Genomic DNA, 27,839 nt, shown 5'->3' with positions numbered 1-27,839 from the left:
GCTGCTCATTGGCTGCAGCATCTTTTTTCTAAGTTCTAAAAAAATACAGTAGGCGTCTAGGCGCGAATTTAGATATGCATGTCCTTTTTGTTTTAAGCCTTGATGAAGAGAGCGCAAGTTGCTGCAGCCGCGAGGAGGACAGTGATGCACGCGTACACGGAGTGATTGATTGTTCGCAGCACTGTGTACAAAAAAATACTTCACTACACAATTATTTCGTTATTTTCGTTTAAGCTTATTAGCGTTAGGCTATACAGAAGGTCTGATTTATGCACTGTTACTTACAACAGTCATTGTTGTTTTTCTTTTCACAATGACATTTGAGTTCATGATTTTAATGTTGTTTTTTTGTGGCAGACTAAAGACTAATGACAGACTGTTGATCTTTGAATAAAAATATGTTTGGTTCAGGTTTGAAATTCATTATCTTTTATTATATGCTACGCAGTCTAATATCATAGAACAATCCCCCCCCCCACCCCCACCCCGTCCCGAATTTCAGCCAATCTCATCTGGTCACCCTACCAAAGGGGCACAAACTCACTTTAACTGACCTTTACCTGGACTGTTCCATGCTGGTGGAATGAGCTGACTAACTCAAACAATTTTCAAGAGACTGCTAAAGATGCATCTTTTTTGTGAATAATTGACCTGTTAATACTATTTTTCTGTTTAACTGAAACATTTCTATGCATACTGTGCTAGACTAACTGGAAATTGTCATTATACTTATTGTTGCTTCTATTGTACTCCTTGTCACATATATGTAAGAGTCATCATATATGTATAAAATAACAGCAATATTACAGTACAGAAGTATGCAGAAATTGTCATGTAATGTAGATGTTCTATATACTAAGCTTGTATTTCCTATAATTTAAGTTGACATACAATGTCTTATGTACAATGACTAATACTGTACATGTGCATGCTCCTTTGATTAAATGTATTCTGTACTATATTTTGTTAATTTAACAGAAATTGGTTGTAAAGGTTGCTATTATGCATTTCTAAGTAATTAATTTATAGATTGATTGAAGTTGTGAGTAGTTCTGTAAAAATAAAGATTAATACTGTAAAATGCAAACATTTGTTTTTGAATTTATGTACTAATTGCATTTTTATAAATAATTTCTTAGTTATCGTACAAGGAAAATCTATATTTTAAAAGTAAATAACTAGATGGACAGAGCAGCTTGATAAAATAACTCATAAAAACCTTCAATTTGCAGAGATTAACCTGAAAATTAGTTGTTTTCTATGTAATCTGACATAATTTATCAGTTTGTCCACGGTTTAATAAATGATTATCAAAAGTAATATACTGTAATTTAATGAATTTTGACTGTAAAGTGTGTTCTGTATTTTTACAGTTTTTACATGTAATTTTGTGAAATGGTTATTTGCTGTAATTTTATGGGATTTCTCTGGAAACTCTGCTGCCAGACTTTTTACCGTTTTTTTACAGGATTTTTTTTTTTACAGTGTATGTCATTTAAAATAAATAAATAAATAAAAGTAGTTTCAATGTAGCTAGCTACTTTTTGTTATTAACTTGTAGTGTAGTTAGCAAACTACAGTTTCAGACAAACTAGTTTCAGAGTAGCATCCCCAACACTGCTGTTTACACAAAGAACAAGTCTAGGCTATATCAAGTGAGGATGCTGCAGGTGGATGTATAAGTAATTTATAAACTTTTCTCACAGCAGCTGGAATAATTAAAGGTCCCCTAGAACATGTTTTTAAAAGATGTAATATAAGTCTAAGGTGTCCCCTGAATGTGTCTGTGAAGTTTCAGCTCAAAATACCCCATAGATTTTTTTTAATTAATTTTTTTAACTGCGTATTTTGGGGCATCATTAACAATGCACTGATTTACACTCGACGCCGCCCCTGTATACAGAAAAAAACATTACAATAAATTGCGCTACCAATGATGATTAAATCTAATGATTGCTTAGCTTGGATCACATCAAACTGTGCATATTATTATTATTATTGTTATACTTTGTTCTCAAATTATTAATGTTAACAACATCAGCATTGCATGACTATGTGTATTTAGTGTGTATTAGCATTACCTGATTTCCATTTCTGTACAGTCTAATTTCTAATTGTCCATTTGTCATACCATACAATCCACCATCAAAATGATGTTTAAATGTGCCCTAGATTCAAAAATTGAATTTATCTTGGCATAGTTAAATAACAAGAGTTCAGTACATGGAAAAGACATACAGTGAGTCTCAAACCCCATTGTTTCCTCCTTCTTGTATAAATCTCATTTGTTTAACCCTCAGGGGTCTGAGGATTTTTGGGTCCCTGGAGAAGTTTTGACATGCCCTGACATTTGTGCTTTTTTCAGTTGTTCATAAACATATTAATGACAAAAGTGTCATTCCACTGTATTCAGCACAAACCATTAACAATTTGAGAACAAAGTATAACAATAATAATAATAATATGCACAGTTTGATGTGATCCAAGCTAAGCAATCATTAGATTTAATCATCATTGGTAGCGCAATTTATTGTAATGTTTTTTTTTTCTCACTTGGTCAGAACAAATGTGGCAGTTTTGTTACTTCTTCAAATGACATTCTCTGGTGAAAATTCTTATTTTGGTCAGAATTCCAAGACTACAATCTGTTATTCCGAAGAACAGTATCCACCAGTGAAATGATCGAAAAGCACACATTCTCCTTAAAGCGTTAGATTCATCCGCACTGAAGAGCCATGCCCAAAACCACGTAAAGATGATAAAAATTCCACAAATAACTGCAATTGCAGATTTCGAACAGAGATAGCGACAAAGAGGCAAAACTTACGGATTGCAGTGTTAAAGGGTTAGTTCACCCAAAAATTAAATTTCTGTCATTAAGTACTCTCATGTTGTTCCACACCTATAAGACCTTTGTTCATCTTCAAAACACCAAGATATTTTTGATGAAATCCAAGGGTTTCTGATCCACACTAGTAAAAAACATGGTTAAAATAGTCCATGTGACTGCAATGATTCAACCTTAATGTTATGAAGTGACAAAAATACTTAAAAAATAACAAAATACTTCAAAAGTAACAAAAATAATGACTTTATTCAACAATTTGAACCATTGTCATACGTAGTGCAGGCTTCCTTGCTTATGTCCGATCACCTGAGCAGCACGATATATGCATGTGATGCTGACACAGGATCTTGCTAACAATGAGCCAGCATATACAGTTATTGTTCCTTATCTTGATATAATTTATTCATATCATGATGATCTATTCACACATATACATATTTACATATTTGTAGACTTACAGTTGATATACTTTAATTTAGTATAAATAATTTTTTTCCCCCTTGACATTGGACAATTTTTATGTAACATGGTATATAATTTGTTTGGATTATTTGTTATAGTTTGGTTCAATTGATCATGTGATCTATGCAGCCATATGACTTCTTAAAGGGATAGTTCACCCAAAAATGAAAATGTGATGTTTATCTGCTTACCCCCAGGGCATCCAAGATGTAGGTGACTTTTTTTCTTCAGTCGAACACAAATTATGATTTTTAACTGCAACCGCTGCCATCTGTCAGTCAAATAATAGGAGTGATTGGGAACTTGAACAATAAGAGTCGAAAAAACTTCCATAGACAAATCCAAATTAAACCCTGCGGCTCGTGACGACACATTGATGTCCTAAGACACGAAACGATCGGCTTGTGTGAGAAACCGAACAGTATTTATATTATTTTTTACCTCTAATTCACCACTATGTCCAACTTCGTTCAGCTTCCAGTTAGTGAGGTCTGATCGCGCTCTGACACTGGCAGTGAAGTCTCGCACTCATTGAAGTATATGGGCGAGACATCACTTCCGTCATCAGAACGCGTTTTTGACCTCACTAAGCGAGTGCTGAACGAAGTTGGACATAGTGGTGTATTAGAGGTAAAAAATTATATAAATAATGTTCGGTTTCTCGCACAAACCGATCTTTTCGTGTCTTAAGACATCAATGTGTCGTCATGAGCCGCAGGGTTTAATTTGGATTTGTCTAAGCAAGTTTTATTTACTGTTATAGTTGAAGTTCCCATCCACTGCTATTATTTGACTGACAGACGGCAGTGGTAGTATAATTTGTGTTCTACTGAAGAAACAAATTCACCTACATCTTGGATGCACTGGGGGTAAGCAGATAAACATCAAATTTTAATTTTTGGGTGAACTATACCTTTAAATTAATATGGCTCCTTTAATTAAGCATTGTAAGTTTGACATTGACAAAGGTCACATGTGACCAAAACGTTTGCTTTTTTTTTTTTTTTCAGAAAAAAATTGTTTTTGTCTCGCATGATGTTTTTTCTTCTTTAGTGGAGTGTGCAAACTCTTTTGAAATTATTCACTATTTGGATATTTTTGTCTGCGCACATGCTTTTTTTCTCCCAGAAATAATTTGAAACATGTCTTTTTTAAAAAATATATATATTTAAATATAAATTGATTTTACATACCTACAGCATATTGTATCGCTTTGGTCCAGTATATGAATCATCTTTCCTACTGCATGAATCACTCTGCAATCTCTTAAAGTAAGCTAATAAAATAAATTTCAACTCAAATGTTTCATGTACATTTTTTATTTAATTTTTATTTATTTTTTAGCGGTGATGAATCACACACTCTTGGGGCCAGATTTACTAAACAGGGAAAATTAGCATGAGACTGCAATAAAGGGGAATTATGTGAGTAATTTACTGATAATGTGCAAATTAAAAAAATTGATGCAGCCAGATCATTTCCATGACCAACACAATCTAAAACAAAAAAATCGTGAGCAAAGCAAAAGCAGAGCCAATGATAATCAGTTGCGAGTAAATATTCTAACAGCACAGGTGCAGCAACTTGAAAATAGTGTGGCTTGTATGTTTAAATGGTATGTTCAGATAATGTTTTCCAATTCCAGATAAATGAACACGAGTGGAAAAATGATCTCGCTTCTGTCACACGCTCTCTCTGTTCTCTGCGGTTCCTCCTCCTACAGCAACTATCGCATCATGTCAAGTGCAAAGTAGGTTAAGACACTGGTTCCCAGCCATGTTCCTGGTCATTATTTACCTCTTTTAACGAGTTTGTTTGCCCATATAATCTTTAGGGTATTAGGTTAGCTAATTTGTCCACTGAGGAGGGGCTCGATGAAGCATCTTCAACTCGAGATCTGTTACATCCCCCACGTGAATAAATACAGGATATGATTACATAGGGCAAGGTACCTGAGATGAAGGTGGAGTTTGGGGAGGTGGAGGGATGCTGGAACAGCTGAGCATAACAAGAGGTAAGCAGCTGCTTATATACTCTGGCTTTTGATTGGAAGATTAGATGGGCTCGCTCCTCCCTAAATTACGTTTAGGAACTTCACTAATAGAATATATTCACTTTCCTGCAACAGATCGGACATTCTGAATTTAGATTTTTTTTTTTTAAATGCATTATGGGGAAAACAATCATTAGACACACACAGAGACATCAAAAATCATCATATGAATCTCAACTATAGTGATCTGCTTCATGCTGCAATGCATGCTGGGGTCCCTTTTATACTATGGTGGCTCCCAGCATGCATTGCACCATAAAGCATGTTACCATTGCTGAGATTCATATTCTGATGTCTGTGTGTGATTTATATCATACATGTCTGATAGATGTCTGTATTTATCTAAATACTACAGTAATTCAAAATCTTTTACACACAGGGTTTTCAAATCATTCATGATAACTGTTTGCTGCAACACTTTATTCTTATGCTACAGTTTTACTGGATTTAAATGCAAAATGACAAAACATATGATTATTTACCTTGGGTGCAATCACTTACTGACCTCACTGATTCACATCATCATATGCATTACTGCAGAGTAAAATCTGACAAAGGAAGTTGGGGGCAAGAGCACAACTAAAGCAAACACTTTTTTTTTTTTTTTTTTTTTTTTTTTTTTTGACCAATAATTACAGTCTTATTAGTAATAAGTGAAGCTGGTAATGCTGTTTGTGGGATTATTTAATCCTCCTCTGCTGAGATCTTGAAGATTGAATGTCTTTTATCTTAAGTTGATTTCATCTAAGGCTGTGGCTGAAGTTGTAGTTCTTGTGTTTCTCTTTTCTTCAGTGATTCTGCTTGTTAACAGCAGGTATCCATCATCCATCTTAATTAATCTCATTAACTTGCTTTAACTCTCTGTAGAGTGGGACCATCCCCCAGTTTCACAAACTAGGTTTAAGCTAGTCCTAGGCTAAAATGAGCTGTTTTAATTGAAAACAACTTGTACTGAAATACAAAAATATGTCAGTGCCAATGTTTTTTTCTCAAGATGCAAACCAGTAATGTGTTTTTTAACTGAACATTTAAAAAAGCTACTTAAATATCCTAATTTAACTAAAACCTAATCCTGTTTTAGGCTAAGCCCTGTCTGTGAAACCAGGCCCATTTGTGCTCTGAGCAGAGTTAACTTAACTCTGGTGATTTTGGTGTCTGTATATATTGTATTGAAATAAGTGAAGGAAAGCTGCTTTTTTAGCTTCATTGGGTGGTAAAAAACTAAAATAACAAAATATAACCAATAAATGTTATTGCATACAGTTGCCTTAGAACATTAAAATATGCGGGTCAAATTGATCCGCGAACATCACCAAAGTATACAACATATGATTCAATGTGAAGAAGCAAATAAACACAAGAAGTGCTCACAATACACGTTTCAAACATTGCAGCATAAGATAGAATAGGGAGGGATTAAAGGAAGAGAAAGCATTGCTTTTTTAATGAGGTTAAGTGCTCTTGAAAGAGAAGATTTTTTAACAGTCTTTTGAATATTGTCTTAATCTAAAATACTTCCAGTGCAGTGAAACATTCGCTCCCTAAAAAGTCCCACTACGCGCCGTAAAATCATGTAGAATCGATGCTCACTATGTTCCAAAACAGAAGTTCTGAAGTGCAAAACATAAAATCATGTGAGCAAACTCAAACACATTATGATATATGATAGATGTATCATTGACAAACTGAAAAACTATTGTTTAATTATATGTCAGTATAATCATACATCACTAAACAGATAGTAAACAAAATCTAGCTATGTATATATATATATATATATATATATTTTTTTTTTTTTTTTTTTTTTCTCAGAAATGTTGCTGGTATATGTAACAATCAAAAGCATTTATCATAATGCACTTTATTGGAAATGGAAATAAATCATCACTGAATTTACTTAAAGGTGCCCTAGATTTAAAATTTGAATTTACCTTGGCATAGTTGAATAACAAGAGTTCAGTACATGGAAAAGACATACATTGAGTTTCAAACTCCATTGCTTTCTCTTTCTTATGTAAATCTAATTTGTTTAAAAGACTTCTGGAAAACATGCGGATCTCAACATAACACCGACTGTTACGTAACAGTCGGGGTGTACGCCCCCAATATTTGCATATGCCAGCCCATGTTCCCAACATTATGAAAGGCATTAGACAAGGGCAGCCAGTATTAACGTCTGGATCTGCACAGCTGAATCAACAGACTATGTAAGCAAGCAAGAACAACAGCGAAAATGGCAGATGGAGCAATAATAACTGACATAATCCATGATAGCATGATATTTTAGTGATATTTGTAAATTGTCTTTCTAAATGTTTTGTTAGCATGTTGCTAATTTACTGTTAAATGTGGTTAAAGTTACCATCGTTTATTACTGTATTCACGGAGACAAGAGCCGTCGCTATTTTCATTTTTTAAACACTTGCAGTCTGTATAATTCATAAACACAACTTCATTCTTTATAAATCTCTCCAACAGTGTAGCATTAGCCGTTAGCCACGGAGCACAGCCTCAAACTCATAGAGAATCAAATATAAACATCAAAATATATACTTTACTCACATAATTCGAAGCATGCATACAGCATGCATGACAAACATATTGTAAAGATCCATTTGAGGGTTATATTAGCTGTGTGAACTTTGTAAATGTGCTGTAATATAATCGAGAGCTTGTGTGGCAGGGAGCACGCAAATTAAAGGGGCGGCGCGCTGAAAGAAATCAGTGCATTGTTAATGATGCCCCAAAATAGGCAGTTAAAAAAATTAATTAAAAAAAATCTATGGGGTATTTTGAGCTGAAACTTCACAGACACATTCAGGGGACACCTTAGACTTATATTACATCTTGTGAAAAAGCATTCTTGGGCACCTTTAAGCTGGTCAATGACACTCTTTTCTTCTAGAACTGCTGTACAGCTAAAATATTTTTCTGTTTTCACTGTAAAGCTGCTTTGACACATTGTAAAAAGTGCTATATAAATAAAGGTGACTTGACTTGAATTCATATACATGATATACAAGGCTGACTCCAACCCCTTTTTTGGCAGCTTCTTATTGCAGAACTATCCGTTCCACCTTAAAAATGTTGAATGGTTGTTAACCCCTCCCCCTCAGTGCTATTGGCTTTTCTTTTTTCTTTTTTTTAAATGAATAGTTGTACTAGATATATGAGGTTGTGAATCAGGCAGCAGTTTTCATTAAACAGTAAAAACATCATGTTTATTGAACTGTTGTGTTAAAGCAATATGAAAGTGTGAGTGTTGCTGTAGTGCTGGATATCAGTCATGTGATCAGCTTTGGTCCAATCACAGCCATACAGATACTCAGATCAACAGTGCTCTTACTCATGAGATATGGATTAAATATTGGAAACATAATTAAAGTAGCAAGATACAGACATACAGGAGTAACATTTACTGACTATCAAAAGGTAAGATCCTCAGAGAGGGATAATCAGAATTACAGAAGAATGGAAAGGCTGTTTCAGTGAAGGTGGTTGTGAATGTGTGTAGATGTGTGTTAGTTACAGGATCAGAGAATGACACTGTTCCTCTGTCATAGTCTAGATTCACTCTCACACGATCAAGCTTCCGTTTAACTTGAAATTCATTCTCAGGTGATTCACACACTCCATCCTCATCATGAAACACACTCCAGACAACAGTTTTATAGAAATCACGTCCCTTTCTCTGGTTTGATGCTGTAGTTACTCCAAGACTCCAGACTGAACTCTCTTTAACCTCCACATCCCAGCAGTGTGTTCCTGAGTTAAAACCCTCTGAACCCAGAACACAGGGACACTCGTCAAATCTCTCTGGATTATCGGGAAGAGGTTGATATAAGCTGTATCTCACACTGGTCAGATCATCAGACAGGATGAGATCTGGATGAGCTGAGTTTGGATCCAGGATCACAGGAGCTGATGAGACACAATCAACAGCTGCTTTTATTCTGATATTCATATAATGATCAAGAGTGAACCGTACACTGATTATTATGAATTATGACACTTGTCCTGTTGATCAAACACATTAGACATTTTCCTCTGATCACTGTCAGTGCTATTACATTATTTACTCAACAAAATTGTGTCAACAGATTACAAGCAATGTTATTAATTAAATTCAACAACTCTTAAAAATTGAATTAGAAGTATTAAAATTACCTCTTTACAAATGAGTAACTGCAAATAGCACACACAAAAATAAGTAAAAAGTTAAACAAAATGTTGGTTCCCCTGGACAAAACAAACAAAACAAACAAAAAACAAACAAACAAACAAACAAACAAACAACAAAAAACACTATACTAATTTGAAAAAGAGACTATAGTCTCAATATGACTTCCCCTGGTTAAATAAAGGAATAATAAAAAAAATACTACTACATGGAATTGTTTAGTTTATTTGAGTCCACACTCAAGAGTGAAAGCAGTGTAAAAGATTATTGATGTCATTAGGCTCCAAATGAGATCAGTGATTCAGGTAAAATGATGATGATTATGTCAAAACACAACCAACAACACCTGATCACATTTTCTCTTGGCTTGTTTGGCTGTTATAACTCAGTTGCAGCAGCCCAATAGCCAAAATCTAATGTTAAAAAGCCAAGAGCCCAACTAAAGCTGATACATACTGATCTCAGTAATGGTGACTTAATGGTGATTCTCTCCTTCAGTGATTCTGCTTTGTAACACCAGGTCAGTAATGGCCAATCATCACTCAGTCACTTAATTATTTCATTAGCTTAAACACTCAGAGTTAATTTAACACTACGGTTTTTGCTCTGCATTGTCAGTTAAAACGTGTGCTTTAAGCAGCTTGTTTAAATTATTTTAATTAATCCACTCATTTAAAATAATACCAACTTATTTTGTGTTAAATCAAGCATAGTGTTTTTTTGTTTGTTTGTTTTTGCCCAGTGAAACCAATTTTTTTTTTTTTTGTATAAATTTTACTTTTACTTTACTTGTGTGTGCTATTTAAATTCAATCAGTCACGTTCAACGTTATGTCGATGCTGACGTAATGGGGTCTCTCTCGGTAGACCAATCACCTCCAAATGGTACAAAACGAGCCAATGGGAATTAGAGCCCTGCACGGGCCACAAATCTTGGCCCTAGCCCGGCCCGTGTCCGTCAGCTTGTCAGAATTTTTGGCCCGAGCCCGACTGATGCCCGTTTTTTTTTTTTTTTAAATAAATCCTCTCCATAACGCAGCCTTTGTTGCAGCCATTAAAATGTTCAGCTTTGTTTTTAATTGCAAAGTAGTTGTAATCCTTTTCATTTCTTTATTAAGTTAATTTAGAAAAATGTTTGGAGCACTTCTTTGTTTATTAAATTGATGTTTGTTTATTAAATTGACGACCGCAGCGGAGCGCAGTGAGTTGAGCTCGTTTTATCGATTTAGACTCTCCGATCAACACTTATTCAATAAAAGCCATAGATATAAAACACTAATATTATCACAATGTTAGTTTAAACATTTAGCACTACCACAGTAAAAACCTACTTTTTTTACAAGCTGCGGCGGGCTGTTCTGCTGCTCGTAACAGCGTGCGGAAAAACTGGCTTAAAAACAAACTTACAGGTTGTCTTACCTCACACCACAGATGTGCATCAAAATCAAATCTTCACCACTGAACACGGTTATTTTATTTTTAAATGAAAAGCGAGACAACATGCTACAGCCAGAAGAACACTCTCATAGAGAAAGAGAATCGTGAGAGAAAAAGCACAGCATTCGCATTGGAAAGTTTTAATTATGGATGCTCATAATTGACTAGTTAACTGTTAACCATGAACTTTGACCAATTAATACTATCGGTTAGACAGTTTAAACAGAAAACAAACTATAAACATATAGTTATAGACAACAAATCCAATAAACGGTAGCCTATTCAGAACAGAACCATAAAGAAAAATAAAATAACATGTCACCTACCTCTCCATTTCGGCACAAATCCAAATGTTTCCATATTCGTGATTTGAATGCTAAACTATTATTTATTAGGCTATGTAAATTATAGGCTTTGTACTTCGCTCGCGCCCCAACAATAATACATCCTTCACATGTGCTTTTTAAGTGATTCGATAGTATAGCGCTGAATGCCACACATTGTACAGTACAAACTAGCCTATACATTGAGCAGTGTAACTTTGATTGACTGTATTTTATTTTGATAATAAACAGACTGTGATGTCAAGTTAAAAATGCGAGAACTGATAGCCTATGTTATATGTGCGCAAGGCGCCGGCGCGATTTCTCCATTCAAGCGCTGCGGGTGCGTGACGTGTGAATACTCATATTCTGTTGTTTTACAAGCCGTATTTGCACATGTATAAAACTAAAGCCTTGAAAATAACATTTTTGTATTTTTAATGGGTCACACCGAAATGAACATCCCTAATTTTAATCCAGTTCTCACTCTTCCAGCTGCTGCGCTGAAGGCGCACTCTCTGCTACACTAAACATGAGGACGCGCGCACGCAGCCTCAGATATGAGACGCAGCTATGGTCTCATCATGTTTCCGCCAGCACAGCACTATATCTATGCATGTGTTTGTTTTACCATCATTAGCTTCTCGTGGTTTATTTTAATTAATGGATGTCCAAACTCCAAAGTATTAAAAGGAGGAGAAGCCTAAAACAGGCCCGAGGCCCGGCCCACCTCTGAGCTATGACGTGAAAATCGGCCCGAAGCCCGGCCCGTGGGCCGTAAATAAGTCGGGGCCCGTCGGGCTCGGGCAGAAATGCAGGGCTCTAATGGGAATTATCACACCTTGGCATCCAGGTATAAATAGGACCGGCCTACTCACTTCCATTCATACTTTTGCTTCGGAGCCGAGAGGTTGTACAGCAATCGCTCTTCCAATTCACCTCTACTGAGAATAAATCTTTGAGCAAATAACAGCAATTTTAATTGCTATCAGGAGAGCACTCCGAAAACAGCAATTTTAATTGCTATCAGGAGAGCACTCCGAAAACAGCCATTTTAATTGCTATTTTGCTTGCAGCTCATCGAGGGATCTCTCTGCAGGTGTGATGGCACATTCCAGCTGTGTTTGCATCCAGCTTGCTTTTTACACAGGGCAGCATTCACCCATGGGTGCTTCGGCTATGAGTATTTCCCTAAAAGATCAAGCACGGCAGCGAGCGTCTTTTTAAAGATGCCTCTCAGTCTGTGCATTCCTGGATGCTGTCGTTTCCTGGTTTCATCTGATGGCCACGATCGCTGTCTCACATGCTCAGCATGCAGATGCAGCATTCGTGGGTGATTCATGTTCTCGAAGGACCATGATTGCATCGACATGCAGGTCGTAACTCTCCTTTCTCGTAAAGGTCTGAGTCCCCTTTGTTGTTGCCCAGCCGCTGCTTGTGTGTAAAAGCACAGCTGCGGGTCTGTTCAACACTTTGGGAGACAGAGGGTTATAGCGAGAGCCTTCTGCTAGGAAAACTCCCAGGGAATCTCCCGCTCCTCAGCGTGTCGTGTGCCGGTGAGCTGCCTGCTGACAGCGCGTGTTGCCATGGCAACCCAGCACATTATTTGGCGCTCGATAGCTGCATCAGTGAGAGGGCTATTGTTCTCTGGAGAGGAAGATGAAGCTGAGTTTCCCACTTCAGTGGAGTTTGCTCATGCTGAATCGGATTCAGAGTTGACAGCCATATTTTCCTGGGCTGCCGCACACTCAGACTCCTTCTGAAAGTGGGGCTCGGAGTGTGACGTAAGAGATAGTCTTGCCCCGCCCCTATGCCTTTCTTCCTGGAAGTGCATGAAGAGCTTTGGCAGTATATGGAAGCACATTAGTGCCAAAATCTGTTCAAAGTTCTTCCTCTCTCACCCTTGTCTCTGAGGCAGTCAGGGGGTTCATGGGGGTTACTCAAGTAGACTGTGCAACTACGGTGCTTTTATGCCTGCAGAGTACTGTCACCTGGTGGAATCACCTGTGTCTCCCATCCAGTGCCTGTGAGGTGATGGCAGCTTTAGCTGTTAAGCCTCACAGTGCTGTTGGACAGACCACCTCCTTCTTGCATGCTATGGTCATCCTGCTGGCCAAGGCAATGCACGAGGGTAGTTCTGAGCTGGGGTTGATGCAGGACCCGCGCATGGTGACTGACCTTGCCCTCTGGGCAAGAGAAGTTGCAGCACAGGCCCTCGGCCAGACGATGTCCACCTTGGTGGTCCAGGAAAGCAATCTCTGGCTAAACCTTGCTGAAATGCGAGATGTCAACAAAGTGCGCTTTCTTAACGCTTCCATCTCACAAGGTGATCTCTTTGGCAACACTGGCGGGATTGCACAGCAGTTCCTGACAGTGCAGAAGCAGACATTCCACCATTGTGGTCCAGTTAGCTTCTCGCCAAGAACATCCCCCTGCAAGCAGTGCTTCACCTTACTCAGCCATGAGGCCAAGTCCTCTACAGGAGTCCTTGGACGTCGGAGTGATGAGATAGTTAGCAGATTATCATCACTCAATGGCTGGCTGTCTAAGTGGTGTCCACAGAATAATATAGGTTTCATAGACAATTGGAAAAGCTTTTGGGGCAGACCTGACCTGTTGAAAAGAGATGGTATTCATCCATCCCGGGATGGTGCTGCTCTTCTCTCTAGTAATATGGCACATAGTCTTAGAACTAAAACATGACAAACTGGGGCCCAGGACAGGAAGCAGACAGACTGGCTAAACCGACCGTCTGCTAGCTGCCTCACGTTACAGAAGTCAGATAATTCCCAACACATAGAAACTCTCGCACCTAGATATTATCACATAGAGACTGTGTCTGTACCCCGAATTAATAAAACAAAAAACTTCCAAACCCATTTAATAGTAAAAATTTAATTGATGTTCAACAAATAAAAAATAGAGATAATAATGATAAACAAATGATAAAGCTTGGGTTGTTAAATATTAGATCACTTTCTTCAAAAGCACTTATTGTAAATGATATTATCACAGACAATAATCTAGATGTGCTGTGTTTGACAGAAACCTGGCTAAAACCGGACGATTACATTACTTTAAATGAGTCTAGTCCTCAAGGTTATGATTATCGACACAATCCTCGACAGAAAGGCAAAGGGGGAGGTGTTGCTGTAATTTATAGTAATATATTCAGAATCATTCAAAAGAATTTCAAATATAATTCCTTTGAAGTGATGGTGCTTTATGTAACATTATGTAAGTTGACATTTGTGCTGGCTACTGTATACATGCCACCAGGGCACCATACTGACTTTATCAAAGAATTTGCTGATTTTCTATCAGAGTTAGTACTGGCTGCGGATAAAGTCCTTGTTGTTGGTGATTTTAATATCCATGTAGATAATAATAAAGACGCATTTGGATTGGCATTTGCAGACATTTTAAACTCTATTGGAGTTAGACAACACGTGTCAGGACCCACTCATTGTCGTAATCATACCCTAGATCTAATACTGTCGCATGGAATTGATATTGATGCTGTTGAAATTCTACAGCAGAGCGATGATATATCAGATCATTATTTAGTCTCGTGTATACTACAGTTAGCCAAGGCTACAAAACCACCACCCAGCCATAAATATGGTAGAACCATCACTTCTACCACTAAAGATTGCTTTATAAATAATCTCCCCGAGCAGTTTCATCGCCTTAGTATACCTGACAACTTAGAAGAACTCGATGCTGCAACAGAAACTATTGGCTCTCTCTTTTCCAGCACATTAGATGCAGTCGCTCCTTTACGTCTAAAGAAGATTAAGGAAAGTAATCCAACGCCGTGGTATGATGAGCACACTCGGGCTCTAAAACGAGCTGTGAGAAAAGCCGAACGTAGTTGGAAGAAAACAAAACTAGAAGTTTTTCGCCTTTCGTGGAAAGAAAAAATGATTGAGTACAGAACGGCTATAAGAAATGCTAGATCTACTTATTTTTCAAATCTCTTAATAGAAAACAAACATAATCCTAGGTATTTATTTGACACAGTGGCTAAATTAACTAGAAACAGAGATTCAACTGCTGACGTTTCCAAAGAGCACAGCAGTAATGACTTTATGAACTTCTTTACTTGCAAGATTGACAATATTAGAGAGAAAATTAAAAACATGCAACCGTCTACAGTTTCGCTTCAGACAGTGCACTGTAGTGTCCCTGAGGTAAAACTAGAATCATTCGCCGCTATAGGAGAGGAAGAATTATCTAAACTTATCAAATCATCAAAATCAACAACATGTATGTTAGATCCAATACCGACTAAACTACTGAAAGAAATGCTTCCAGAGGTCGTAGGTCCACTTCTTGATATAATTAATTCATCTTTAACACTAGGATACGTGCCAAAAACTTTTAAGCAGGCTATTATTAAACCTCTTATTAAAAAAACTCAACTAGATCCGAGAGATTTAGTAAATTACAGGCCAATCTCGAATCTACCTTTTCTGTCAAAGATACTAGAAAAGGCAGTTTCAACACAACTGTGCTCCTTTTTAGAAAGAAATGGAATCTGTGAGGATTTCCAGTCAGGATTTAGACCATACCATAGTACTGAGACTGCTCTCGTTAGAGTTACAAACGATCTACTCTTATCATCCGATCGTGGCTGTATTTCTCTATTAGTGTTATTAGATCTCAGTGCTGCTTTTGACACTATCGATCACAACATTCTTTTAAAAAGACTTGAAAACTATATTGGCATTAGTGGAATTGCTTTTGCATGGTTCAAATCTTACTTATCTGACCGTTATCAGTCTGTAGTAGTTAATGAAGAGATGTCGTATCGATCACAAGTTCAATATGGAGTACCACAAGGCTCAGTACTAGGACCGTTGCTTTTCACTCTGTACATGCTGCCCTTAGGAGAGATAATTAGGAAGCATGGTATAAGTTTTCACTGTTACGCTGACGATACTCAGCTCTATATTTCCTCGTGCCCTGACGAAACCTACAAATTCACAAAACTAACAGAATGCATAACTGACATTAAAAACTGGATGACAAGAAATTTCTTATTATTAAATTCAGAAAAAACTGATATCCTAATCTTTGGACCAAAAACTTCCTCATGAAAAAACCTTGAATACTCTCTAACACTTGACGGGTGCTCCATTAAATCTTCGTCCTCAGTTAGGAACCTGGGTGTGCTCTTTGATACCAATCTTTCATTTGAAAGTCATGTTTCCAGTATCTGTAAAACCGCCTTCTTCCATCTAAAAAAATATATATAAATTACGACATATGCTCTCAATGACAAATGCGGAACAGTTGGTTCATGCATTCATGACCTCAAGACTAGATTACTGTAACGCTCTACTGGGTGGTTGTTCTGCTCGGCTTTTAAACAGACTACAGTTGGTCCAAAATGCGGCAGCTAGAGTTCTTACTAGAACCAGAAAGTATGACCATATTAGCCCAGTTCTGTCAACATTACATTGGCTCCCTATTAAACATCGTATAGATTTTAAAATCTTGCTACTTACTTATAAAGCTCTAAATGGTTTAGCTCTCCAATATCTAAGCGAGCTCTTGGTGCATTATAGTCCTTCACGTTTATTGCAATCTCAGAATTCAGGCCAGTTGATAATACCCAGAATATCAAAATCAACTGAAGGCGGCAGATCCTTTTCCTATTTAGCACCTAAACTCTGGAACAATCTTCCTAGCATTGTTCGGGAAGCAGACACACTCTGTCAGTTTAAATCTAGACTAAAAACACATCTTTTTGCTCTTGCATACACATAACACATTATCAATACATTAACATTTTTCAAATCCGTTAAAGGATTGTTACGCTGCAATAATTAGGTCGGCCGGAACCGAGAACACTTCCTATAACACTAGATATACCTGCACATCAGAATAAGAATGGCATCTACGCTAATATCAGTCTCTCTGATTATCCTGAGGTTTGCCGGGTGCTGGATCCAGGCCGTATCCAGATCAGATGGAGAACCTGTGTCTGGACCTGACTACAACGTAGCCCAGGAGACAATGGGCCTACAGATCCAGTTCTGGCTGCATCTATAATTCAGATTTTTAATCCCCGTATCCGCGTACATATATTTATATATAATCTATTTTTAATCTCAATAATAAAAATGTATAATTCAGATTTTGATCTCCATATCCATTGTAAATATATTAAATATAGCTTCCAAGGCGTTTTTTCCCTCCTAGGACTTTTTTCCCAGTGTTAGCGCGCTGGGTTTTTCTCCTAGGGGGTTTTTTCCACCCCTGGGTGTCAGCCAACATTGGCTTAATGTAGCACCATCTTGTATATGTTACATATTACCACGCTTGCCTGTACAGCTTATTTTTAACCACTTCTCTCTTTTTTTCTGTGCCTCTAATATGTAAAGCTGCTTTGAAACAATTACCAATTGTAAAAAGCGCTATATAAATAAATTTGACTTGACTTGACTTGACAGGAAGGTGATGCAGCCTGTCCCCAGGTCACCACTAAACCTAAATGGTTAGTGAGGCAGCCCTGGGATGGGTGACCCAGAGTTTCAAGGAACGGCTCTTTCTCAGGAGCTGGTGTACGCACCACTCCTTGCTCCGGAGGAGGGCTGGGTGGAGAATTTTACTACTGTTCTGCCATTGGCTCAATGGCCACGGTTTACTGAGACTCTGGTCATACAAGGTGTACGTGGGCAGTGAGCAACGCTCTGCTTCCTCCTTCCCAGCCCATGTTTTTTCACCACAGGCAGGGAATGTGCAATAGAGGATGTGCTGCTTCCTCATGCCTCCCTAGCCAGTCCCTCATGGGACCCATAAATCCAGCTGCACCACACTCACTGCCTCTACTTCGGGATGCTGTGCTTTCCGAGTCAGGCCCAAGCACCCTCGCTGCACACCGTACGTCTGTTGTCCCTTTGGTGCAACTTGTACGGACCTTGGGAGACTCACGAGAGCTTCCCAGCCCATCCCGCTGGCCCATTTGGACAGTCAGACTTGGCTGTGCAATTCAGTTTGCCGGGCGATCCCCCAGGTTCAGCGGTGTCTTGCTTGCCTCATGGCAGACAAGCACACCCCTGTTCTGTGAGTGGAGATTGTGTTCCTGCTGGAGATGAAGGTTATACAAGCAAGCGCCCTTTATCGTACCCAAGATAGCGGTGGTTTATGGCCAGTCTTGGATTTGCCTGTCTTAAATTGGGCCCTTTACAGGCTTCCATTCAAGTTGCTCACGCAAGAATCATAGACTGTAAAAAAATATGGACGTAGTGTCCGTGACCCATAGAGTTCTGAACAGCAGTTTTGACGCGTAAATGAGGCCGCGGCCATTTTAGCTGCACGTGACCGCACGTCACTCACGGATAACTGAAAATGGGCAAAGAGGCGGGACGAAGTTGGAGCCCATGCGACTTGTTGCTGAAACCACGCCCGCCCTAGCTATCTATCTTAGATACTATCTAAAATATTAATAAAGATAGCAATATCATTAGAAAGTAGGCTACTAAAGGATTACTGTCAATCTACGGTGATTTTTTTATGATAACGTTATAGATGCTCCAACACCAGTAGGCTAATTAATTTGTGTGGGGTGTGCAAATAACACAAATCAAATGGGATTTCATACCTTTATAATGAAATAGAGATCGCGAGATGAATCCAATCCGTGGCACTTGGGTAAAATATATATATATATATGTACCAGATGTATATCTCTCAAATGTTCTCTCAAACTAATGAGCACGTATCCAAAGTATAATTTTTCAAAATAGTGCAGCAGTTTTAGTTATATCCAAGCAGTGCTGTCGGAGTTGTATATCCTCCTGGTATTGTCATTGTAGTAAATCTCAGGAACAAAACTTTTAGCCAATGCCACAACGATCCAACAACGTGTGTTCCGCATGCGAGCACATGTACACAGACTGATATCTGTCTCGAGTATGCAGCAAGCCATATATTCTATAAAATAATACAGAAAAAAGCACAAATACGACTGAGATGCCAAATTCAGCGGCTGAAATGAGCTGCTGAGGTAACATGACGGCTCACAGACAGCAGCGGCATACCTGTCACTCAAGTGACCACGCCCTTAATTATGCAGAACTTTAAGGCTTAATATAATTTAAACAGATGAGCTATAAAAAAATTCACCCCCCTCAGAGTTGTCATGAAGGGCAAAATTCGCAGTATAGACCAAAACCACAATATGAACCAGACTGTAAACATGTTTTTTTCTGCTGTAAACTTGACTAATTTAACATGATGGTCAATGAGATTCTGCTCACTTCTGCAGCCTGTCCCTAGCGGCCAGTCGATGAATTGCAGTTTAATTCACTTCCGTATTGGCTTCATGAGAAACAGGGGGAGGTTGCCGCTTGGCAAGAATGCATCCTTGTGTGCGTTCACCCCATGATTGATTTGCAGCAATTGACCTGGAGCACACGTACTCTTGTTTCACCTTGACAGACCGTTTTGCGCTCTGCTTCAAAGGTCGAGCATACAAGTACTAGGTCCTCCCCATTAGGCTGTCCCTGCCTAACCGCATCTTTCCAAAGCCACGGAAGCTGCCCTTACCCCGCTCAGAAAGGTGGGCATTCGCATTTGAAGAACTGAGAACTGACACATTCTGGCTCACTCTCGAGATCAGTCATGCAAACAAGGGATCTGGTGCTCAGGCACCACAGCCATCTGGGGTTTCGGGTAAACTGGTAAAAGAGCAAGCTCTTTTCTGTGTAGAGCACCTCTTTTCTCAGTGTGGAGACAGACTCGGTCAGTATGACTGTGCAATTCAGAGGCTCCTGGGGCATATGGCATCTGCAGCCCCAGTCACGCTGCTCGGATTGCTACATATAAGACCGCTTCAGCACTGGCTACACGTCTGAGTCCTAAGGTGGGCTTGGCACCAGGGCACGCTCCATGTGATCATTACACTGAGTTACCGTACATTCAGCCCGTGGTCGGACCTTGCTTTTCTATGGGCTGGAGTGCCCCAAGTACAATTGTTCAGGCATGTTGTTGTCATAACAGATGCCTCCACCACTGGCTGGGGTGCCATATGCAGTGGGCATGCTGCGTCAGGCCAGAACCCCAATGACTCTGGCATGACAACAGCCTCGAATTGCTAGCAATACTCCTTTCCCTGCGCCGGTTTTGACCGCTGCTGCACAGCAAGCATGTACTGGTCCGGATAGACATCACATCGACAGTAGCATACATCAACCACCAGGGTGGTCTACGCTCCCATCGCATGTTGCAAATCGTGCTCTCACAACAGCTCACGCTCCTGGGGGAATGGAGGCTCCATCCCCAGGTGGTCCAGCTGATCTGGAGCCGATTCGGGGACGCTCAGGTAGACCAGTTTGCCTCCCACGAATCCACTCACTGCCAGTTGTTCTACTCCCTGACCGAGGGGACCCTCGGCATGGATGCACTGGCACACATATGGCCCAGGGGCCTATGCAAATATATGTTTCCTCCAGTGAGCCATCTCGCACAGACACTGTGCAAGGTCAGGAAGGACAAGGAGCACTAGGAAAGCATGACCTGATCATCAGGTTCCTCAGAGGTGCCAGGAGGTTAAACCCTTCTAGGCCTCGCCTCATTCCCTCTCTGGACCTCTCTGTCAGGTCAACAGAGAGCTCCCTTCGGGCCCTTTGAGTCAGTTGAGCTGAAACATCTGTCGTTTAAGACAGTGCTCCTGAATGTGCTCGCTTCCTTTAAGAGGGTCAGGGACCTGCAAGCATTTTCGGTCAATGAATCGTGCCTAGAATTCGGGCTGGCTTCCCCTCACGTTATATTGAGACCTCAGCTTGGATATGTCCCCAAAGTTCCAACCACTCCCTTCCAGGACCAGGTGGTGAACTTGCAAGCGCTGCCCCTGGAGTAGGCAGACCCAGCCCTAGCATTTTTCAAAATTGACTTTGCTGACTCTATCGACTTCAAAACAGGTGTAGCTCAGTAATTTTTGTCAGATTCCAACAAATCATAGATCAATTTGAAGGTTGAAAATTCTTCATTGCGATTCATTTTGCCAGTACAGGCTGCAAATAATCAGTCATTCTCAGCTTACTGATGTTCAGGCTATTTATCCCAGTCAAGCTTTAATGTCAAGCCCTGGATAATGATGAATATTATAATAATAATGAATGAATCAAGATCTGAACTAACAGTATAGTACTTGCGTGGTTGGTTCTTCTTGAACTTTGTGACTTTGTGCCCTTGATTTCCATTGGCTGGTCAGTGTATATGACTGTATTGTACTGTATTCAGTAGAAATGCATCACACACAAAGTGTGTTCTAAAATTAGCTGTGAATTTTGTCAATTTTGACTGGCCAAAATCTGCAGACTGTCACAGATTTTCGTCAACTATTGTCACCTCACCCAGATTGAAATTCAGGGCAAAAATATGAGCAAAAGTCATGTACTGTGTTCCAGCCTTAACAGCACAGATTTTCTCCAGACTCACTGTTTTGGACGATGTCCTGTATCTTCTTGCAGACTCTGAACTGCAGGTTGCCCAAGTAATGTGACACATGAATCAAAGCTCCAGAAGCCATCTGTGGATCCGGCTGTGAGATCTGGACTCTGGAAGAACATTCAGGAGTCAGAACTGCAGTGGCTTTGGATCAGAACCAGAGAGACCAGAGACACCAGCAGATCACTCACCTTTCCATTGAGACTGGAAACTTCTGCAGAACAAACACACCATTAATCATCAAGAACTCAATCAATCATCAATCAATCAATCAATGATGTGAAATCAGACCTTCAGAAAGCAGACGTCATTGTCTGTCATCATCTCCTCCATGTCTTTGATTGTGTGTGAAAGAGCTGAGATGTGTCTGTTCATCTCCTCCAGCTTCTCCTTCATCATCTGCTTCTTCTGCCCTTCTTCCTCCCTCAGTGCAGTGATTGTAGCTTCTTCTTCAACTCTGAGAAACTGATGAAGCCTCTCAAACTGCTGTTTGATCTGACGCTCTGTGTGCTCAGCTTGAGACTGAAATCAAATCACTTTCACTTCAATCATCTCAAACAACACACTTTAAACAAAAAAGGTGCTAAATAGCACTAAAAGTGGTTGACCCAGGGTAGCACAGTTGAGTAGACTTAGATGTTCTTAAGATTATCTTGAGAAGTACTAAAGAATAAATTTTAGTATATTAAGTACAAAATGAAGGTGTACTTTTTTCACCTGGGAAGTAATATTACACAATTTAATCAATTTAATCAATTTTACACAATTAGACTCTGGCTGGTATCAGTGAATCAGGCCACTACATGACAACTACAATATCGTTAAAAATGACCAACATCGTCTGATCAGAGTTTTCCTTGCATTTTCTACCATACAACAAATGTGTATCTGAATCACAGAGTTAAAGAAAAAAACAATTTTGTGGGTCACCATTGTGCTGAAAAGTAGAGCCTGTGCTTATTTGCACTTTATTTAAAATATTATATTTTACATTCATTTTACAGTTTCTGTTTGGCATCCGTAGCTTACAGTCAATGACTGTTTTTTTTTTTTTTTTTTTTTTTTTTTTAACAGTGTAATGGATCTAGAAGCAGACTGAACTGGAATCCATTATATTAAATATAAATCATAACTGTAAATAGTGATCCTCCAGCTAATGAAAATGACTCAATTTTGTTTCCTCACCTTGATGTGTTGAACTGTTTTCTCAAACTCTCCTTTTATTTTTTCATTGTGTTGAAATTTCTCTTGTAAGGACTTTATTGCTGTTTTGATCTCCCCCTGGAAAAAAAAATGCAGTGAAAAAGTATTTACCACCATGTCATATGAAGTTGAATAAAAAGACAGAGAGCACTATTAAGTGCACGAATGTGATTTCTGTGTTTATCACTAATTATTATTCTTTACATGTGAAACCAGAAACATTTGACTTACCTTATATGATGAAACAACTTCACTGATGGGTCTGAATGTGTGACTGATGTGTGTCTGTGAAGTAAAGCACACTAAACACACAGGCTGTTTGTCCTCCAGACAGAAGAGTTTGAGTTTCTCACTGTGTAAACTGCAGAGCTCTTCAGATCCTGACGAACGCCTCTCTTTTCTCTCCTTCAGGAGCAATTCACACAAATGTTTTAATGCCAGATTAGGAGGAGGATTTTCTTTTGAGGATCTTCTCCTGCAGACAGGACACTCCCGAGTTTTCTTGGTTCTCCAGGCCTGTTGAAGACACTCTTTACAGAAACTGTGACTACATGATAAAAGAACGGGATCCTTGAATATTTCATGACACACAGGACAAGAAAGCTGTTCTTCAGATTGTGAAGCCATTTTCACTGTTTGAGCTCCAGAAAACTATCCTTTCACTTTCTGAATGATGGTTTCAAAAATCACAAAGATCTGCTGTCTGTTCAGAAACAAGCTTCTCAAAAAAAAAAAACCTTCTATAAAGTGTTTCTCTTCATTCTTCACTGATCGCTGATTCTTTATTTCTTGAAGAGAGTCGGTATGACAGAAAAGAGAAATGAGTTGGTCGCTTGCTGATAAGTGTTTGTATAAAGGTGGAGTTTATGATCACCTTTGGTCAAAGAACAACAGCATGTTTTTCAGGTTAAATGTTAACAAATCTTGCACTGACAGTATAATGCTATAAGCCTTGAATTAAACACCAAAGAACAATGAAGAACAATGAAAAGTATTGATAATGAAAATACAAGAAGAAATTTTATTTAGTGCTCTTTATTTGTCACAGAGATTCTAAAGGGCCTGTCATGATCATGTCTTTGTCAGAATGATTTCTTCACATGCTGAAGTTCCAGCGATAAACACTTTTCTGCTTATCATGATTGTCAGTGAAAAACTTATAGAAATAATTCTCAGTTAGAAGTAAAAGTAATAATCTTGATAATAATTACTCAAGTCAAGTCACTTTTATTTATATAGTGCTTTTTACAATATAAATTGTTTCAAAGCAGCTTTATAGTGATAACAGGAAAATTATGCAAAGAGTTTGTTTTGGCTGTGCAGCAGCTCAAAAATAAAATAGTTTCATTGTTCAGCTTGAGTGAGCTCAGTGTCAATTCAGTTGGTTTGTAAAAATCATCAGTTATTTAGTTAATTTCATCTAGTATAATTCATCTATGTAATATAGATGAATAGTAGGTGTCCCCAACTAAGTAAGCCAGAGGCGACAGTGGCAAGGAACCCAAACAGGTGACAGATTTGAGGGAAAAAAAAGAAACTTGGAAGAAACCGGGCTCAATCGACGGGTCAGTTCTTCTCTGGCAATCAAATCTACGCTGTAGGATTATAATTCAGGAAGTGTCAGAAGTCTGATTGGGATCGGAGCCAATGTCGAAGCATTCAAAATTTTGTAATCCAGTTCCATCTGGTTGAGGACCGGATTCATCACACCGGTATGAAGATGGGTTTTGCTGAGGATCCGTGCCACTGGCTGTCGTGTCAATGAGGCCTTCACAGGGATACAGTCTCTGCTAACACATCAGGGCTGAGATGTGGTTGTGTCTGGGCACAGGTCCTCCATCTGATCTGGATACAGCCTGGATCCGGCTGACTATGGTAACCTCAGGAAAATCAGAGACTAATATTAAAGGTACTCTAAGCGATCCTGGGTGGAGTAACTTCCTGTTGACGTTCGAAGTGTTGTCAAACAAAACAGAGGCTAGCTAGACCCTCCCTCCTCCTTCTCCTCCCCAAATAGGAGAAAGATCTACTGCCTGCGGTTGATTTTGATATTCTAGGTATTATCAGCTGGCCTGAATTTTGAGAATGCAATAGCTGTGAAGGTACTGGGAAGCTAAACCATTTAGTGCTTTGTAAGTAACTAGCAAGATTTTAAAATCTATACGATGTTATGGGCTAATATGGTCATACTTTCTAGTTCTAGTAAAAACTCTAGCTGCTGCATTTTGTACGAGCTGTACTTTATTTATCAAGCGAGCAGAACAACCACCCAGTAGAGCGTTACAGTAATCTAGCCTTGAGGTCATGAACGCATGAACTAACTGTTCTGCATTCTTCATTGAAAGTATATGTTATTTGTTATTTGAACAAAAACCTATGTTTTTTCAGAAGTAAATAATTATCCAATTTTCTTTAAAATCAGCTATGCATTTTGTTAATTTTGTGAATTGGTAAGTTTCATCAGAGCGTGAAGAAATATAGAGCTGAGTATCATCAGCGTAACAATGAAAACTAACGCCATGCTTCCTAATGATATCTCCTAAGGGTAGCATGTACAGACTGAAAGCCTTGAGCCTTGCTGTACTCCATACTGAACTTGTGATCGGTGTTACAGTCTGTGGCTTGGTCTGTGTCTTGTCTTTTTGGTTTGCCCCTCCCTTTTTTTCCCTTGGTGTTGCTCTATCCTTTTGAGCATGTATGCACTCTCTCTCTCTCTCTCTCTCTCTCTCTCTCTCTCTCTTAGGTGGACACACCTGTTCATTTATTCATTCTTGTTTATGTTATGTAATCTCTCTTTCCTTTGAGCCATTATTTTTATGAGAGGTTGTAACAATCGGTATGACATCTCATTTACTCCTACAAACTGATAACGGTCAGATAAGTATGATTTGAACCATGACAATGCAATTCTACTAATGCCAACATAGTTTTCGAGTCTGTTTAGAAGAATATTGTGATCAATAGTGTCAAATGCAGCACTAAGATCCAGTAACACTAATAGAGAGATACAACCACGATCTGATGATAAGAGCAAATCATTAGTAACTCTGACGAGAGCAGTCTCAGTACTATGGTACGGTCTAAATCCTGACTGGAAATCCTCACAGATACTATTTCTTTCTAAAAAGGAACATAGTTGTGATGAAACTTTTTTGACAAAAAAAAAACAAACAAACAAAAAAAGTAGAGTCAAGATCGGCCTGTAATTGACTAATTCTCTAGGATCAAGTTGCATTTTTTTAACCATTGTGCTGTGTTGAAAACCCTATTTATTACAAAAACGTATAAAGTCACACTTGCGGTGTTCCTAGTCAAAAATGACCAGCCTACACAAATAGCTTATAAATCAATTATTACACTATTTTATTACCAAATATTGGTTTCCATCTTTTTTGTCAACTTGTTTTCTTTAAATTAGCACAGATTTTGTATTCATTTTTGAAACTGATTGATCAAAGGCCTCATTGATTTGAGGATAAAGTTCATCTCTGTGAGAAAGAAAGCCTGTAATACTTAAAATAGTGTGTTTTTGTACATGAACGTGTATGTGCACGGATGCAGGAGTATGCATACACAGGTCCAAGGCCTTTATTTTTTCTCACCCACATGTATATATGTGAACATGAACATGATAAATATGCTCCTGAACACTAATTGTTTCTCTAATTTTTGACTCCCCATTCATTTTCAATAGCTGGTAATTTTTGACCAATATAAGCTCAGATCAGTGAGGCCTAAAATCAATCAGTTTTAAAAAAATAAATATGAAACCTGTCCTAAAGAAAACAAGTTGACAAAAAAAATTGAAACCAATATTACGTGATAAATAGTGTAACAAGTGATTTATAAGCTATTTTTGTAGGCCGGTCATTTTTGACTGGCAACACCGCAAGTGTGACTTTAAACCTTTTTGTAATAAATAAAAACATTTCAAAATACATTTCCTGCTTAAACATTAAAGCACACTAGTGTGATAAACAATGCAATTTTTTTTTCATATTTTTTTGTAAAACTGACAAAATTATCCACAAATAACACCTTTTTTCACTCAAAAACTGAGGTGCCTACTCTCAGATAAATGAGGCCTACGATTAATCAGATGCAAAAAGAAATAGAAAACCAGTCCTAAATTAAATAAAACAAGTTGACAAAAATATTGAATCCAATATTTGGTGATAATATAGCATAATGAGAGATTTACAAGCAATTTTTTGTAAGCTGGTCATTTTTGACCGGGAACACCACAAGTGTGTCAAGGTGAACCCCCACCCTAACACCACCAAAAAGTACAAAATTTATCAAAAAACATTTTGAGAACTAGTTATACCTTGTGTGAACAAAGTCACAAAGTTTCAGTCCAATGTGATAACATTAACTAGTATTTTCAGGAAAAAGAAAATCTTCTCCAGGTTAAAATGACCCGAACACCACATGAGGGTTAATAAGTGGTTTAATGATAAGCCAGCTTAAAAGTTTTCTGTATGTATCCTAATTAAGAATAATTAGAAGAGGATCTAGGACTTCTGGAAGCATCTCTTTCAGTAGCTTAGTCAGTGTAGTGTCTAACAAACATGTTAATTTTTGATGATTTAATGACTTTAGACAGTTCTTCCTCTCCTATAGCAGGTGTAACACAGGTTAGAAATTGCCTGACTATAAAACAATATAAATTGCAATAATTATAATTCCAATAAAATGCTGAAAAGATGCAACAAAATGTGTATTAATGTTGTTGTGTAAATTAGGATAATAATGATTTGGTGAGTGTCCAAATAATATTGTGTTCATTTAATTTAAATTGAATGTTACGTTACGTATTCTTGTTCTTCGATAATTGTTGAAAAGGGAAGTGTAATGTAATGTAATATTTCAA

The 27,839-nt window shown here is 38.4% G+C and overlaps 1 protein-coding gene across 1 annotated transcript; it reads right to left on the bottom strand.

Annotated features, from left to right (window-relative positions):
• Positions 1-8,643: 8,643 nt before the first annotated feature.
• On the bottom strand, positions 8,644-23,782 carry LOC137008931 (nuclear factor 7, brain-like). The gene is made up of 6 exons (XM_067370727.1): positions 23,198-23,782; positions 22,949-23,044; positions 22,055-22,285; positions 21,955-21,977; positions 21,755-21,873; positions 8,644-9,284 (listed from the first exon to the last, which is right to left on the bottom strand). Exons 1-6 carry the CDS (start codon positions 23,591-23,593, stop codon positions 8,779-8,781), a joined length of 1,371 nt encoding a protein of 456 aa, XP_067226828.1. The 5' UTR covers positions 23,594-23,782; the 3' UTR covers positions 8,644-8,778.
• Between the last annotated feature and the right edge of the window lie 4,057 nt (positions 23,783-27,839).

The sequence above is a fragment of the Chanodichthys erythropterus genome, chromosome 3, assembly GCF_024489055.1.
Source record: "Chanodichthys erythropterus isolate Z2021 chromosome 3, ASM2448905v1, whole genome shotgun sequence".
In the NCBI taxonomy this organism is placed as follows: Eukaryota; Metazoa; Chordata; class Actinopteri; order Cypriniformes; family Xenocyprididae; genus Chanodichthys; species Chanodichthys erythropterus.
This window is presented reverse-complemented; position numbering and strand designations above follow the sequence as displayed.